At 38.7% G+C, this 18101-nt stretch overlaps 1 protein-coding gene across 1 annotated transcript; it reads right to left on the reverse strand.

The window, feature by feature from the left end:
- Nucleotides 1-1085: 1085 nt before the first annotated feature.
- tmem50a (transmembrane protein 50A) lies at nt 1086-18091 on the reverse strand. The gene is made up of 7 exons (XM_072548347.1): nt 18003-18091; nt 12299-12398; nt 11031-11143; nt 6363-6430; nt 5506-5598; nt 3946-4006; nt 1086-3808 (listed from the first exon to the last, which is right to left on the reverse strand). The coding sequence occupies exons 2-7, from the start codon at nt 12395-12397 to the stop codon at nt 3763-3765; spliced, it is 480 nt and encodes a 159-aa protein (XP_072404448.1). The 5' UTR covers nt 12398; nt 18003-18091; the 3' UTR covers nt 1086-3762.
- Between the last annotated feature and the right edge of the window lie 10 nt (nt 18092-18101).

Here is an 18101-nt window from a genome sequence, read left to right on the forward strand (position 1 = left end):
GGAGGCTGGTACAATTACAACATTTAAAAGACATCTGAATGGGTATATGAAAAGGAAGGGTTTAGAGGGATACGGGCCAAGTGCAGGCAAATGGGAGTAGATTAGGCTTGGATATCTGGGCAGCATGGATGAGTTGGATCAAAAGCACAGAAACAGACCATTCTATCATTATAAATCTCTGACATCCAGACCAGTTTCATGGTAAGAGAGGAAAAAAAAAGAGTTAATACTGGAGGCAGCATGGTGGCTCAATGGTGGCGCCAGTGACTTGGGTTAGTTTCATCCTTGGGGTGACTGTCTGCGTGGAGTTTGCATGTTCTCAGTGTCTATGCAGGTTTACTGTGTGTGTTCCGGTTTTCTCCCACAGTCGTTACATGTACAGATTAGGTTGATTGGCCATGGTAAATCACCTATAGTGTCCAGAGATGTGCAGATTAGATGGATTCACCAAGTGAAACACGGGGTTACATGGTTCAGAGTCTGGGAGGGCTACTCTTTAGAGAGTCTGTGTGGATTCAATAAATTGAATAGCCTGCTTCCACACTGTAGGTATTTTGTGGAGTCTGTGGCCTTTCATCATAACACTTCTGACAAAGTCACACACCTAAAAGGTTAACTGTTTTTCTTGTTTGACAGCTGCAATCAGATGAGTATTTCTTGCTTTTTCTATCTTTGTTACAAACTGTCCAATAAATTTTCCTCAAAATAAAAATTCTTCCCTCTTTTGGGCCATACGGTATTCCAAATCAAGATCTGTGAAAAGCAGTTGCCAAATCTCTGCAAATTGGCCGAACTGCCAATTAACCAAATATAAGTAAGCCCTGAATAAAAAAAAATATAAGTAAGCACTGAGTAACTTCCACAATAACATTTTTACCCTTATGAGGAGACAACCTTTATTATTGTCTTGGTCAGATGCCTGAGTCAAAGTGTCAACAATGCAGAGATTTATAGTTAATCTTCTTGCTGATTATTTCATTGTTTATCTTCCATGGCACAGCATGTCAAACAATGGCTTCTTGTATCAGAAGGAATATGGAGAGTTCTAAGTACCATAATAAATAGATCCAGTAATTGCTCCACCATTTTTGAAATTTATGATTTTAATACTTGGTAATTTTGCAATTGATGGATTACACATACACTTCATAATTAAAACAAATGAAAAAGTATTGATTACACAAAATAGCAAGTAATTAAAATACATGATTGAGCCCCATGGTAACTTTAACAAAGCAAAAGAAAGCTCATAAATGATAAATCTGCACTAAAGTCAACTTTTCATTATTTGCCTGTGCAAAATGAAGTTAGATACCAAAGAATTATTATTATGGCACTTTATAGGAATCCTTTTTACTTTTTTATTTTTAGGAATGCAACAACTATAGCAGAATATATAAACAACAATTACTAATAAGCTACAACTTAAAAGACCCTGTGTATGTCTGTATATGAGGGGTCAACAGGATTTGTAGTGGACATGGTTGCCAACATAATTCCTGAATCTCAAGATTTCACATAAACTAACATTCTAAGAATGCCACCACTGATCACTGGAGCTTCTCTATCATCAGTATTAAATATGTTAGAAATATGTTGATAATTACCTTCATTTTAATCTTAAAACGGTCATGACAATATTCCCCCACTGTATTAGCACAGCTTTCTCCAAATCTGGTAAGAGTCATCTTTCTTTGAACTACCCAAGTTAGTTATTGCTACTTACTTTTTCTGTTCAGAATATAACAAGTCATGTATTCCACCAAGTTGGACTTCTCATATTGGAAAAGGGAGAGCATAAGAAAACCAGGAAAGTTAGAGGGACATTCGCCAGGAATCTCCAACTTACAAACACCAAAATCTTTAATGCAATCTTGCAGTGTTCACCAATACATCATTGTTTTAGCAAACAGGGGTTTTAAGAGATTGAACAATGCAGATCTTATTTAGTAGGTAAAGTACCGAGATAGTAACTACGCAAGGTATTTACCTGGCTCAAAACCCCCAGAACATCTTAAGCTGTGTAGAAGCACCATACAAACTAACATTAGTTTTAAATCCAGGAGCTTCTATATTTAAAAAAATTATTAGGAATTTCCTGGAAACTTCTGCTGCAACAATATTCATAATATAAAGTTGCTTTCCAGCACAGGAGTTGAGGAAGATGTTGTGTGGGATAACCTGGTTAATGCTATTCTATTTTGGCAGAGCATTTCTGAATTAGGTTAAAGTGCTCGTCAAACTCTCCAAAACATAACAGGTCTGTCCCAATTTAGAACCCTGCAAAAACAAATTTTTTAGACTCATGCTAGTCGTAAGACCAAGTAAATCTAGGCAGAGTGGGTTTGATATCAACTAATGTAGACTGACTCAGGACTTTCTGTTAAGTACAACTATTTGAAGTTTGATTTCTGTACTGCAGAATTGATTTTTTTTCTAGTTTCCTTTTTTTTGGCATTTTGCTTGGATCAAATTTCCAAATGCAGAGATCAGCAAGTTCTAAATGTTAATAGTTATAAGAATCCCAAACTACTCATCATGTTCAAAATGATATAGTAGCTGCACTGCCTGCCAGATTGGATATTTTCTGGTTATTCTAGAGGATGGAGTCGGAGACAAAAGGCAAGGTGGACGAATACCCATGATAGAAGACAACAGCTATTACTTCCTCACTCCAAAAATGTGGAAAGAATGGACTTTAAATTTCTAGACTAAAAAGATAGATTATGTAGTGGGAGGAAAAATTTAATATCTATGATCAGTGATTGATAATTCACATTGAAACAAAGCAGAAATACAAGGTGGATTTGTGCCAAATAGTGAGGCGGCTGGACATGAGCATTATTGTTGATGCTCCCGCTTTCAAGAAAGCTTTGTCTGTACAATACTTGCATTTGATTTGAATTTGACAGTATGCACTTGGATTACCTTCCATGTAGCATGGAAAGGTTAATGCAGCATGTTGTCTTTGTTGCATTTGCCAGTGTAATCAAGCCAGCAATTATCAGGTCAGAAAATATCTCCAAAAGGTGTTAATTGCTGCTTACGGTTCAAGTCAAGCAGTCACATGACATCTTCAAGAGCTTTTATTCCTTGTTCTATCATGAGAGATTGACTCCCTACATGACAAGAAATATCTGAATCATGAACCTTACAATTAGGCATGTATGGGAATTAGAGTATGGAATACTTTCTGGGACTATGAAAAAGCAAGTAATACTACAAAGAATGAGGAATATGTGACCAATGATCATAGTAGGACTTGCCAGAGAAGCATAGAACACACGGACAGAAATAGTTGAGCACCTTGTGAAACAATGCCCACCTTTGTATTACACTTCTTCCAGGGTTGATGGAACAGCATGTTTGCTATACCCTGTACGAATTAGTTTCCTGGAAATTATGGAATAAGGACCTCACTGGAAGATTAACAATAAAACCAGTGACTCCTAACCCACCTTGTCCAGAAAATCCCAATCATTCTAAAAAAAAACACAATGTTATACGGAGACTATTATCCTCCATTTTGAGTTCAACTATTGCTAGGTAACATTTTAATCTGTTCTACATAATTATATACCACTCATCCTAACAATGCCCATAAATAACCAAAAACATATCAAAGTCAAATATGAGCTCCAAATGGAAAAATGGTACAGCGTCAACATGTAAACTCAACAGTAAAAGTTACACTAAATACAGCAAGATGCAAGTTGTGAGAAAATACAAAATACGTAGTCAGTGAACCTCAGTGCCACATACTTATTGCCACAGATCCTCAGTACGTCCAAACTTGAACACCAGACCTCTGCGTGAAAGAGAAATTTCAATTTAAAAAAAGGTTCTAAATTTCAGTTGCTCTCAATTGCTGTGCACTTTATTTTCTAAAAGGTTTTGGAAATAGCTCTCACATAGAATTTACATTACTGTAACATATATGCTTACCCAAAGAAGATAAATGCATTTTGAAAGAAGACAGCTATACCAGGGTAAACATCTGACTTTTCTAGAAAGAAAACATGTTTTTAAAAAAAAACAAAGTAGTGCACATTTATATCACACTAATAATCTTCAATACTCTCTCAGTTTTGCCCACAAGACATGTTGTCTACTCATAGTCTCACATATTCATATATTCATTGCCTACACATTCAGTTTTATTCCAGAGTTCAGGTTTAATAGTCCAATAAAAGTAAAGAACTTGCATTTACATAGCAATTCTCATATGATTAAAAAGTACGGAATAACTTTACAGCAAAACACTTGAAAACTGAAGGGGGGATTTTAATACCCTCCCCTGTGCTGCGTTTCTTGCGAATCATTTTAGAGAACATCTCTGGGACACCCGCACCCATCAACCTCACCGCTCCATGGCTGAACACTTCAACTTCCCCTCCTAATCCATTAAAGACATGCAGGTCCTGGGCCTCCTCCACCGCCAAACCGTTACCACCCAACACCTGGAGGAGGTACGCCTCATATTCCACCTTGGGACCCTGCAACCACACAGGATCAACGTGGATTTCAACAGCTTCCTCATTTCCCACCCAACATTATCTCAATCCCAAACCTCCAATTTGGCATAACTTTCCGGACCTGTCCATCCCCTCTGACCTATGACCTTCTCCCTCACCTTCAGCCACCTATCGCTCTCTAAACTACCTTCCCCCAAACTCCACCCCCTCCCATTTATCTCTGAGCCCCAAACCACAAGCCTCATTCCTGATAAAGGGCTTATGCCCGAAACGTCAATTCTCCTACTCCTCGGATACTGCTTGACCTGCTGTGCTTTTCCAGCACCACACTCTCGGTTCTGATCACCAGCATCTGCAGTCCTCACTTTCGCCTTGTCTATATCCCTTGGCAGACTGTTATCCATATCATTTGGCTACCTACTATTTTTATGTCATCTGCAAACTTAGTTATAGTACATTCAATTCCTCATTATTATATATTGTGAATAATTGTAGCACCAATACTGGTCTCTGAGGGGCACCATTAATCACAGATTACCCGAAAATATCACCTTTATCCCAATGTGCTGTCTTTGATTAGTTTATCAAGTCCTCCATACATGCTAACATATTGCCTCCAAAACCAAGAGTTTTTATCTTATTAAGTAGCCTTTGTGGAACCTTATTAAATGCCTTCTGAAAATTCAAATAGATTACATCCATTGCTTCCCCTTTATCTAACCTACTTCAGTAAATTTGATATTGAATATTCAGGGAATATCGAAAACAATGGAAATTCCATTTCAAAATCTCAACCATTGTTAAATAGCAACCTACATGAAAGCCTGAAATTCACTAAGCACTATTCACAATGATTATATTACTATCAACCTTTTTGCGCTGTTACTTTCTCTTTAGACTTTCAGAGACACTAACAAAGAAGTGACCTAACAACAGAAATAAATTATACTTAATCACTTGAGTTTCAGCATTTGGGATTACATTGGAGTTTCACAAAAGCAGATTAGAAGAATTACTTGCATTCACTTACGTGGCACTACATAACCACCAAAGAGGATCCACATGGATGCAATGAGAGATCCAAATGCCAACATAAAACCAATGAACAGCCAAATTCGAGCACCTGAAAAAAATATCAATTCTCTTAAGGGAGTACAATACACAAGCACGGATAGAAAACTGTTCATGTTTGATCAAAATATACATTTGCAACTGCAGGACACATGCTCGGGAGTCTTTCCAAAAGTGTGCTACAAATTCATGTGCATTAAAAAGAAGATTCTCTATTAAGTAACAAGTTGGAACCAATGTGAATTAGAAAAATATTGATAACATAATCTATTGCAACAATGTTATATTACAATAGCAGTACATTTTTGCTATGATTAAAATGACAGCCAGATTATTTTTAATAATAAATCATAGATGCAATAAATTTCCTAAGCTGATTAGCAGAATTGTTTTCCTATTGCTAATCTACTGCATAAATAAATACATAAAAGACATCTGGCTGGCCATGAGGTGAGCAGGAGCACAAATCATATCCTTCAATGGGCAATACAAATCAACAGCAGAAAATCTGACGAAAGATGGACAAGAATATCCCGATCCTCATGGGTTACATTTGTGGGCAAAGAAAAATTGGTGTAACAATTCACCAATGTACTAACTTAATATATTTATTTTCTTCATTTTTCTGTTTCTAAATCGATTCTGTTAAAGCAGCCATCAAACTAAGAGGATTCAGGCTCAACTTGATTACAGAGAATCCACAATACGAAAATCAAAACAAAGTAACAAAAAAATCAGGAACAGAATCTTTCTGGGAACCACCTTAGAGATAGCACAAATCACACCATATTATCGATTCGAATGATAAAGAAATACCTGTCTGGCCCATACAACCTTCGCTATAGCCATCACCACGAACTTGTCCATTTGAAACAGCATTTATCCTGAAAGAAACAAACAATTTCAAAAAAGCTTTATCGCAGAATATGGTTGAAAACTTATGTCCGATTTTCTGCTGATTCTGCTGATTCCATTAGGCAATTCAGAGACCATGTATAATTCTGCAACATTACATTGCAAGCACAACACATGCTTGACTAATGTAGTCATGATTTGGAGGTGCTGGTGTTGGACTGGGGTGCACAAAGTTAAAAATCACACAACACCAGGTTATAGTCCAACAGGTTTAATTGGAAGCACACTAGCTTTCGGAGTGCCGCTCCTTCATCAGGTGATTGTGGAGGTTACAGTATATTAATTAGAATGATGTATTCAATTTCCAGGACAAAGCAACTCCTTTCAATAGAAATATCAAGAGTTAGATTCATTACAAAATGTAGATGCTTATCAAAAAGAACAAACTTGGACATGCAACTAGCCCGGAAGGGCTATCAGAAATGGATGAGAGTATTTTTGAAGTAGACAATACAGTGAAAACTTGAGTATCCGAACAAGATGGGCAGATACTATTTCATTCGGATAATCGATTATTCAGAAAATCGATTAAATGCTCGGAGTTTTAAAGTCTGCTCCCCATTCAGGAGACTGCAGCAGCAGACATTGTGCAACACCCCGCCCCCCCCACTCCCATCCAGCACTGCCCCCCAATCCAGTCCAACCCCACCCCCGTCCCCCAACACAAAGCACACGAGCCCTCCCTCCCCCCACTCCAGGGTAGCCAGACTGTACACCAAGACTGCTGCTGCCTGTGTGGGGTAAGTCTGAAATAGTACACACACAACTTTTTGACAGGTTCCACGTTTTCCCTGTACAGGACGATGGTGGAGAGATTATTCTTGGGAAGCAGGGATGGGGTGGGTTAGGGTACACCCCTGTGTAGAACTCCAGGCAAAATGGGGAGAGGGCGAGGGCGAGGGCGGGTGGTCAGTCATTTGGAGACGGTGCCTGTTTAATCACTGTTGGAAACATGTCCTTGATGTAATGTTTCTATCAGGACCGAGATCTCTTTTGGATAATCCGATTTTCAGATAATTGGTATTCGGATAATCGCGGTTCCTCTGTATTTATTACCATGTTCAATTTTCCTCAGGGTTTGTATCTTTTCAAATATTAAGCAATCTAAAGCTTAGCAAATGACAATAATTGTGCTCAAACAAAAATTAATTCCTAAACATCCTGCTCTATTGTATCCCAACCATTATTTATGTAATAGAGAACTCAAAAATTTAAAAAGTTCTAGTATCCTTTTTGAAATCTGTCACACCCTATTAAAGGGGTTACATTTTCCTGAGCTCTTCACAGAATATCATAATTGACCACATTAAATTAAATATCTTTGGTTGTTGGAACAAACTCTATGCTTAAATATCCAAATAGAATAAGTTCAACTTGATTTTAGATTTTGCCTCTTCCTTTTTCAGTTTGGTATGCCCATAGTGTTCAGGGATGTGTCGGTTACATGCATCAGTCAGGGCTAAATATAGGATAATAGGGTAGGGGAACGGATCCGGATGGGTTATTCTCTGGAGGGTTGGTGTGGTCTTGCTGAGCCAAAGGGTCTGTTTCCACATTGTAGGGAATCTATTCTATTCTCTATACATATTAATCTTAATATTTTGTCAAATCCACAAGACTTGGTTAGAAAAAAGCAAAGTTCCCTTGTGCACACATATAGTTTACTTAATTTATATGTTAAAAGGAATTATACAATCATGAAAAGTTGAATTAAAAAAAAGACCTCATCTTAGCACAAGCATTTGAAATACAAAATTTACAACTAACATTCTACTGTATTCAGTTGGATCAGGAGAAAGCAGGCCTCTACAAACACTGACAAACACTGATAAACACAAGAATTACTAATACCTAACAGACCAATATCCATACATTGAATTAGATAACAAAAGGCTTTTAGATATTTAGAGTCATAGAGATGTACAGCATGGAAACAGACCCTTTGGTCCAACCTGTCTATACTGACCAGATATCCCAACCCAAATCTAGTCCCATCTGCCCATATCCCTCCAAACCCTTCCTATTCATATACCCATCCAAATGCCCCTTAAATGTTGCAATTGTACCAGCCTCCATCACATCCTCTGGCAGCTCATTCCATACACGTACCACCCTCTGCGTGGAAAGGTTGCCCCGTACGTCTCTTTAATATCTTTCCCCTCTCACCCTAAACCTGTGCCCTCTAGTTCTGGACTCCCCCACCCCAGGGAAAAGACTTTATCTATTTATCCTATCCAATGCCCCTCATAATTTTGTAAGCCTCTATAAAGGTCACCCCTCAGCCTCTGACCCTCCAGAGAAAACAGCCCCAGCCTGTTCAGCCTCTCCCTCAGATCCTCCAACCCTGGCAACATCCTTGTACATCTTTTCTGAACCCTTTCAAGTTTCACAACATCTTTCCGATAGGAAGGAGACCGGAATTGCATGCAATATCCCAACAGTGGCCTAACCAATGTCCTGTACAGCCGCAACATGACCTCCCAACTCCTGTACTCAATACTCTGACCAATAAAGGAAAGCATACCAAACGCCTTCTTCACTCTCTTATCTACCTGCGACTACTTTCAAGGAGCTATGAACCTGCACTCCAAGGTCTCTTTGTTCAGCAACACTCCCTAGGACCTTACCATTAAGTGTAAAAGTCCTGCTGAGATTTTGCTTTCCCAAAATGCAGCACCTCGCATTTATATAGAAAGGTTTTATTGTAAATCTATAATTGAGCATCAAACACCAGTTTCTATATTTTCTTTCTGAATCCATACCCTATCTGGAAGCCAACCCACTCGTGGTGAAAAACCAAACTCTTCTTTCAAAAATATTTTCTAATCAACTTGTTCAGAGTTGTTATTACACACTGTTGGAGCAGGTGGGGCTTGATCTTGAGTCTCCTGACTCAGAGGTAGGGATGCTACCACTGTGCCACAACACCCATAAATCAAGTTTTAAATTTTCTTTTAAATCAACGAGTTCAAAGATGCTACGACACACCTGTAAAGCAGGCGGCACACAAACCCAGGCAGTCCTCCTGGCTCAAAGGTAGGAACACATTACTAAAGTGCCACAAGAAAAAGCCTAACCCAAGATTTTATTTACAATAATTGATTTGAAACTTCACTATTGCCATGATGGGATTTGAACTTATATCTCCAAACATTAGCGGCCATAAACTTCTCTTCAAAAACCGAATTCACGTTTATTTCAGTTGGCCACACTTCATCAAACTCACCCATTTTTTTTTACTACCTCCACATGTTTATGCAACTAATTTAAACCTGCTTGATATATTTCCTAATCAACCTACTCAGAGATGTTAAGGCACACCTTTGAAGCAAGCTGGATTTGAACCCAGGCTTCCTAGATCAGAGGTAGGAACACTACCACTGCACCACAAAAGCCCCTAACATTTTTAATCCAGCTGTTCACAGATGTTAAAGCACATCTCTGGGATGGATAGGACTTGAACACAGATCTTCTGGCTTAGATATAGAGGTAGAGACACTGCCACTGGACTACAAGCTCTTGATATTTTCTAATCAACCTGTTCGGAGCTGTTATTAAATACTTCAGGAGTAGTGGACTCCTGCTTGCTCCAAGGTAGGTACACAATCATTGCATCACAAGAACACTTATCCAAGTTCTTTTTGTCCCCCCTTACTCAGAAGGGTTATCACATACAACTGAGTGACCTTCCCATCATCAAAATTACTGTGACTTCTTTTTGCATTTTTAAATAAAGTAATAATCACCACCAGTGAAAGCACCCATGTAGCCAACTGAGCACTTTCAAGCACAGCCCACCATGGGCAATGCAAATCATCATATTTTTTGGGGGTGCGGAAAGTAAGAAGCAGGAAGGCACTAAATAAAAATTGAGTTGGAGGGGGAAATAAAGCACTGTATTGCCCATCCTATCCTACCTATCTCTCTCTCTAAAAGGCATAGAGAATACTGATGGGCACTGTGTGCTCCCTCTCCCAGGACACCCAGGCACAAACTTAATCAGAGAATCCAAGCTCTTAAATATTAAGTCCAATGAGCATCACCTATTCTTAAGTAATTCTGGATCCATATACAGTTTATACTTAAAGCATATTGTCAATTTTTTTTCCTCTCAGAAGATAGTCAATCTGTGGAATTCTTTACTGCAGAAGGCTGTAGAGAATGGATCCATAAGCATATTCATGGCTGAGATACTCAATTTTTTAATCAGAGGGGAGTCAAGGGTTAAGGGGATAAGAAATGAAAGTAGAGTTGAAGTAGGGCTGAATGGTTGACTTCTGTTCGTGACTCTTGTGGTCTTATGATGCGGCACATCTTATTAGAAATATTAAATGCAAATATAAATAATAACTTTCAATATATAGCACTTTTAATGCAAGTAAATATTCAATTATACTTATCAGGAATTGACTGCACAAAACTGGAGAACAACAAGGACCTAAGGGTTCACCATATCAAACTCAATGAAAATAGCAGAAATGAGAATTACGAGAAAGATTGGGGTGGCTCTATGGTGGTAATGGGGAACTGGCATCATCTTCAAGACAGCTAAAGCCCACTTCTACTTACATGAGAAATGCAAGTGTTGCTATAACACCACAGGTGTGGTAGGAGTGGTTGAATTTGTCCATTTCAGGGTACTTCACAGCAGCATCAATGATAACCCACCAGCCTGTGAAAAACTAAAGAAACAAAGTACTTCAAGATTCTATAACTGAATCATATAAATAAAATTTATGACTCGATTTCATCAAATCAACAGCCATATTCCAGTGTACAAATAAAATATCTTATAAACGAAATTAACGGACTAAGACAGGGCAAAGAAGATTCATACAAAGAAGATTCAATCTCTCCTCTCCTTCAAATTTAGTTGTTCTAAAAGCAAGACAGCAGTACCAATGTTTTTATTTACCTCAGCTTACAGTTGTGATAAAGTTACTAGATACTCGTTCTTGATCATATTATAAGCAACCTTTGACAGCACTTTCCAAAGCCATAAACTCTCCCAATTTGAAGGCATCAGATCCACCTGCAGGTTCCCCTCCAAGTCATACACCATTCTGATTTGGAACAATATTGTATTCCTTTATTGCCACTGGGTCAAAATCTTGGACCATTCTTCCTAACAGTACTGCAGGTACTCTTACATTGCAAGGTGGCAGTCAACACCTCCTGCTCCAATTAAGGGTAGGCAATAAACATTGACTTCATTCACATCCAGTGAATGAATTAAAAAAAACATACATACAACGTTGGGTAAGAATGGGATCTGGGCTTAACTACAATTATCCTCTAGTCAAACATATGCCAAGACTTACTTCTGAATATTAGTTCGAGTAAAGTAGTAACCGCTATCTATGCAATTGCCAAATGCAAGGTATTAATATCTTCAGGATAAAAAAAATTATGAAATTTTGAAGAGTGGAGGGAGAGGGGAAGAAAAAAATGATTGGTGTTGCACAGAAGTGAGTAGACTTCAACTAGCAGCTGATCCACTTGACTGAACCAACCCATAAACAGTGTGCACTTTCCTATTACTATACTTACTACTTTAATGCTGAATCAGTTGCATAGATCAACTATAATAATCAATTCCTGAATCAACATATCAACGCATATTCAAGTGATGAGGATACTATTTAATTGTGAAAGAGAGCAAAATAGTGCAACAGGTAGTATTATAAGGATTATGGTGAGAACAAGATGCTCTAGAGCTTAGTTACAACATCAACTTATTAGTGCTCCTTCATCAGGGACAAATCTTGCACCTAATCTATTCCGAAACATCAAATCTATAATTATTTCTTACAGAGCAATAATGCAGGGATACATACCAACACACCAGCAGCCATTGATGCAATGGCATTTCGTTTTTCACTCCAGTCAATACATTCACATTCTGGACATCTGATGTTATCTAGAAATCCAGACATCCTGCAAGCGCAGAAAAAAGTTTTGTTACATCTAGTTTTTCTTTTCCAACTAAACACATATCTATATTCAAACTGATAAATATTACAAAACCAGAATTGTTCAACGCATTCAGTTGCTTCAGTCAACATTTGATCTTTTGAAGAATAATTCAGTTAGCCTCATTCCTCCACTCTTTCCCTATATCGCTGATTTCTTTCTCTTCATTAATAGCTGTTCCATTCAAATTCCAACCCCTTATTATGTAAAAACAATTTTCCTTACGTCGCCTCTGGTTCTCTTGACTACTTCCAAATTTGTGCAATCTGTTCATTAACCTTTCCACCACTGGACACACATTCTCTATTTCCACTATCAAAATCCTTACTAATTTTGAATCTTTAAAATCTCTTATCCTTTGTTGTCCAATGTGGAACAATTTACAGTCGCATAGATCAACTATAATTATCAAATCATGGAGCATTCCAGGTCAAGCTGTTTAGTATACTGCCTAAATCGTTATGATTCTATGGTGTGGTGTCCAAAATTAAAGACATTTTATCAGCTGGGAATGAACTATTTTAAATAGATTTAGCATAACTTCCTGACTTTTGTGTTTTTGAGAACAGAATCACAAAGCAAGGTTTTGAATTGAGGGAAGATCATAGCAAATTGGGCCAAATTGCTCATAGGTAAACCTAAAGATAAATGCTGAATAATATTCACTATGATACAAAACCAGTTTACATCCTTGGTGCAAACACCTGACTTGGATAGTTACTCAACCATGGTCAACAAATAAGGAGAGAGAGAGAGAACATGAAGCTAAACACAAGTCCCACAAAATTGGAATGTAAAGCAAAAATACAGCAGACTAGGAGAGCTACAAAATAAGCAACAATACATACAAAAAGAAATGTAGGAGGCATAAAAAGCAATGTGAAAAGAAACAAAGCCTCATTCAAGCGAACAGCATTAAAAAAAAGGTACTGGAAAGTGGAAAGGGGGAATGCGGACAAAAATAAAATTCAGACTCAAAGGAATACTTTGTGCCCATTTTCACAGACAGAAAAGGAAACTAATGGAGTTGATTGCAAGTTTGAAGAAAAGCTGGTGGGGAGAATAATTGGACTTAAGAAAAAAGAACAAATTTCCGTTAATCTGATAGTAAACCATATTGTACCAAATTAGACATTTTTAAGAGGTCACCAGAATGGTTAGAGATACAACTAGAGGGCTTCCAGAAAGAATTTATTGTAGTACCACTAGGACAGGTTAGCACCAAAATTAGCTCATATGGAATTTAGGATAACTTTGTGGTATGGGTCACAAAATGGATTACAAGATATGCTAACATGTCATACGGTGGATCTGTACCACAATCTATATCTTTGCCATACATTAATTAGTTCAGTGAAGAAACTGAAATGTACATCAAATTCTGCAAGTGGCTAGAAGTGGCTAGAAGTGGCTGAAGATGAAGTAAAAAGAGACATAGTTTTGTTCATTTACAGAAGACAGCTAGAACTGATTGTGCAGAAATTGAGGCCATCCTCTTTGAACCCCAGAATATTTAACAGTATATTCTCATAACAGTGACATTATAGGGGCTGCGGAGAAGTAAGGATTTTAGATATTCCTGTACAAAAACTAGTAAAACCCACACTGTTGAAAGGATTTGATTCCACTGGAGAAGGTGCAAATGAGATTCATCAGGATATTGCCTGGGGTGAGAAGTCTCAGTTATGAGGAGAGATTTGATAGACTAGGTTTCTTTTCCTCGGAGAAGAGGAGGGCGAGGGGAGATCTGATTGAATTATACAAAATGATAGGAGGCATAGACAGAGTAGATCAAAAGAACCTCTTACCCACAGCAGACATGTACATGACCAGAGGGCAGAAGTTTAAGATGAGGAGCAAATGGTTTAAGAGAAGATCTGAGGAAAGGCTTTGTCCCCCAGAAGGTGGTAAGACATATGGAATGTGCTACCTGAGAGGCTGGTGTAGGGAAGTGCTCTCAATGAAACACCAACCCTCTGAAGAGTATCCCACCCAGACCCGCACCCTTACCCCATTATTTTACATTTTCCCTGACTAATGCCCCTAACCTACACATCCCCAGATGGGCAATGGGCCAAGGAGCAGTAGATAGAGTTTAATTGCAGATGGAGTTTAATATAGATAAATGCAAGGTGATGCATTTTGGAAAAGTGAATCAGGACAGGACTTATACACTTAATGCTAAGGTCATGGGGAGTGTTGCTGAACAAAGAGACCTTAGAGTGCAAGTTCATAATTCCTTGAAAGAGGAGTTTCACGTAAATAGGATAGTGAAGAAAGTGTTTGGTATGCTTGCCTATTAGTCAGTGTATTGATTACAGGATTTGGGAGGTCATGTTGCAGCTGTACAGGACATTGGTTAGGCCACTTTTGGAATACTACATGCAATTTTAGTGCACATGCTATAGGAAGGATATTGTGACATTTAAAAGGGTTCAAAAAAGATTAACAAGAATGTTGACAGAGTTGGAGGGCTTGAGCTACAGCTGAATAAGCTGGGGCTATTTTCCCTGGAGCATCGCAGGCTGAGGGGTGACCTTTTAAAGGTCTATAAAATCATGAGGGGCATGCATAAGGTGAATAGCCAAGGTGTTTTCCCCTGGAGTGGGGGAGTCCAAAACTAGAGGGTATGGGTTTAAGGTAAGAGGAGAAGACTTAAAAGGGACCTAAGGAGCAACATTTTCATACATAGCATGGTGTATGTATGGAACGAGTTGCCAGAGGAAATGGTGGAGGCTGAGACAACAACAACATTTAAGAGGCATCTGGATGGATATAAGAATAGGAAGGGTTTAGAGGGAGATGGGCCAAATGCTAGCAAATGCAACTAGATTAATTTGGATATCTGGAGGAGTTGGACCGAAGCTTCTGTTTCCATGCTGTGCAACTCTATAATTCCAAGGCCTGGAGCCCAAATAGTGAAGATACATGTATCAATGGTAGGGTTCAGACAATATGCACAAATGGAAGGAATAAAAGGAAGGACTCCAGGGATTGCAAAGGAAGTTGCAGGAATTAAGGAAGCTATACAATGAAGGCATTAAATATGTAAATCAAACTTTTAAGCAAGGACATGGGTGATATGAGCAGAGCTCTAGATGATAATAATTTATTAAAGTATAGAATGAAGTACCAGAATGACAATTTCTGTAACAGATGGGTTATTGGAGGAGTAGGCAGGTCATAACACAGTAAATATGAGACCATAAGCTCAGCTCACAGACTGAGGACAGGGACAAAGTGCCAGAATGCAGGGTTTGTGAAAACATAAGATAGAATGATCATGCAATATGCTCAATTCAACATGAGATGAACTAGTTGAGCTGATAATAAAAATAAGTAGTTTCAATGATTTAATATAGGCATTGTTCAATAGTTCGATATTACTGTTTGGAATTTCAAAGAATGACAGGTGATCTTTGAGACACACAAGATTCTTAAAAAGCTTGACAGGATAAATACTGACAGGATGTTTCCCCTCATGAGAGAGTCTCGGATCAGTGTACATAGTCTCAGAATTAAGGGGCACCAATTTAAGACTGAGTTGAGGAGGAACTTCTTCACAACAGAAGGTTGACAAACTTTGTAACAAGATTAGAGTGGTGCTGGAAAATCACAGCAGGTCAGGCAGCACCTGAGAAGCAGAAAAAATTGATGTTTCGGGCAAAAGCCCTTCATCAGGAGTGAAGGGCTTTTGGAACACTTTGCTGCAGACAGCTGTGGACCAGAGTCATCGTGTACATTTGAGAACATAGCAATAGCCCTTCAGCTCCTTGAGCCTGTCATGCTACCATTTAATGATAGCATGACTGATCTGTGGCCTATCTCCAAATACTTGCCTTTGTATTACGGGACATTATACACTTGTTTACCTGAAATGTATCTAGCTCAGATTTAAAATCAACAACTGATCCAGCATCTACTGCTGTTTGTGGAAGAGCTCTGAACATCTACCCCTGTGTATAGAAGTACTTCCTAACATCTCTCCCGAACAGTCTGGCCCTAATTCTCAAACTATCCCCTAAGTCTACAAAGTTCAAAGGCTAGGATAAATATTCTTGATGAGTAGGAAATCAAGAGTTAAGGAAAGGACAGGAAAATGAACATGAGAAGCCATGTATTGAATATCAGGCTCAAGGGGTCAAATGGCTTATATCTTGGAGTGCAAGTTCATAGCTCCTTGAAAGTAGAGTCACAGATAGATAGGGCAGTGAAGGCGGCATTTGGTGTGCTTTCCTTTATTGGTCAGAGTACTGAGTATAGGAGTTGGGAGGTCATATTGAAGCTGTACAGGATGCTGGTTCAGCCACTTTTGCAAAATGCAATTCTAGTCTCCTTTCTATCAGGAGAATGCTGTGAAACTTGAAAGATTCAAAAAAGATTCACAAGGATTTGCCAGGATTTGAGCTATAAGTAGAGGCTGAATAAGCTGGCGCTGTTTTCCCTGGAGCTTTGGTGGCTGAGGGGTGACCTTATAGAGGTTTATAAAATCATGAGGGGCATGGATAGGGTAAATAGACAAGGTCTTTTTACTGGGGTGGGGGAGTCCAGAACTAGAGGGCATAAGTTTAGGATGAAAGGGGAAATGATATAAAAGAGACCCAAGGGGCAACATTTTCACGCAGAGAGTGGTGTGTGAATGGAATGAGGATGACAGAGGAAGTGGTGAAAGCTGGTACGAAAGCTGCAACTTTTAAAAGGCGCCTGGATAGGTATATGAATAGGAAGGGTTTGAAGGGATATGGGTCTAGATTAGATTGGGATATCTGATCAGCATAGGCAAGTTGGACTGAAGGGTCTGTTTCTGTGCTGTATATTTCTGTGACTCTATGATTCTGTCAGTTCTTATTTCTTCTGACTTCTTCATTAAAAAAAAAATCAGTTCTGGTATGTCAGCATACTTTAAAATCTACCTACTACACCGAAAATAAATCCATTCTAGCTCCTTCCAATATAGAATAAATATTCTTAAGTATAGTATCATTAGAGGCTGAAATTTGCCTAAGTCATGAATGTCAGCGAGAGGCATAACATTTCCTTAAGCAACTACGTACAGCTTCTTAAACAAAAACAGAAATCGCTGGACAAACTCAGCCGTTCTGACAGTATCTGCGCAGAGAAAGCAAACGGCCGAGTTTTTCCAGCAATTTCTATTTTGTTTCAGATTATCATCATTCGCGGTTCTTTGCTTTATTTTACCACGACCTTCCGGACACGATAGGAAATAACCATGTCTTTAAAACATGGTTATTTTTGGAGGAGGATGTAAAGCCATCACAAATTTTTAGACTGAGACAAGCCTGAGAAGCGAAAGGCTCGGCCTTACAGTGCTCTCGGGATTTGTAGTCCTGCAGAAATTTCACTTCTTCCCTGGAGCTGAAGACACAGCTTCCAGAAAACTACATTTCCCAGTGCGCATGCTCCACCCAAAGAGGTGCCGGCCCTTTAATGCTCCAGTAACGCCTCAATATATCTCTATTTATAATAGTAGCAACGACGACGTCTACTGCGAAGCTGTGAGTTAAACGATTAAACTTAAAAAAACCGGTCTACACGAAAAATCCATACTTGCTCAGCCACCGATAGAGACGATCACAAACAATACTGCATCCACCCTCCAACGACAGCTGGAGATGCGCATGCCCGTTCGGGTCGGACCATTACGTA

This window comes from Chiloscyllium punctatum, chromosome 27 (assembly GCF_047496795.1).
Source record: "Chiloscyllium punctatum isolate Juve2018m chromosome 27, sChiPun1.3, whole genome shotgun sequence".
In the NCBI taxonomy this organism is placed as follows: domain Eukaryota; kingdom Metazoa; phylum Chordata; class Chondrichthyes; order Orectolobiformes; family Hemiscylliidae; genus Chiloscyllium; species Chiloscyllium punctatum.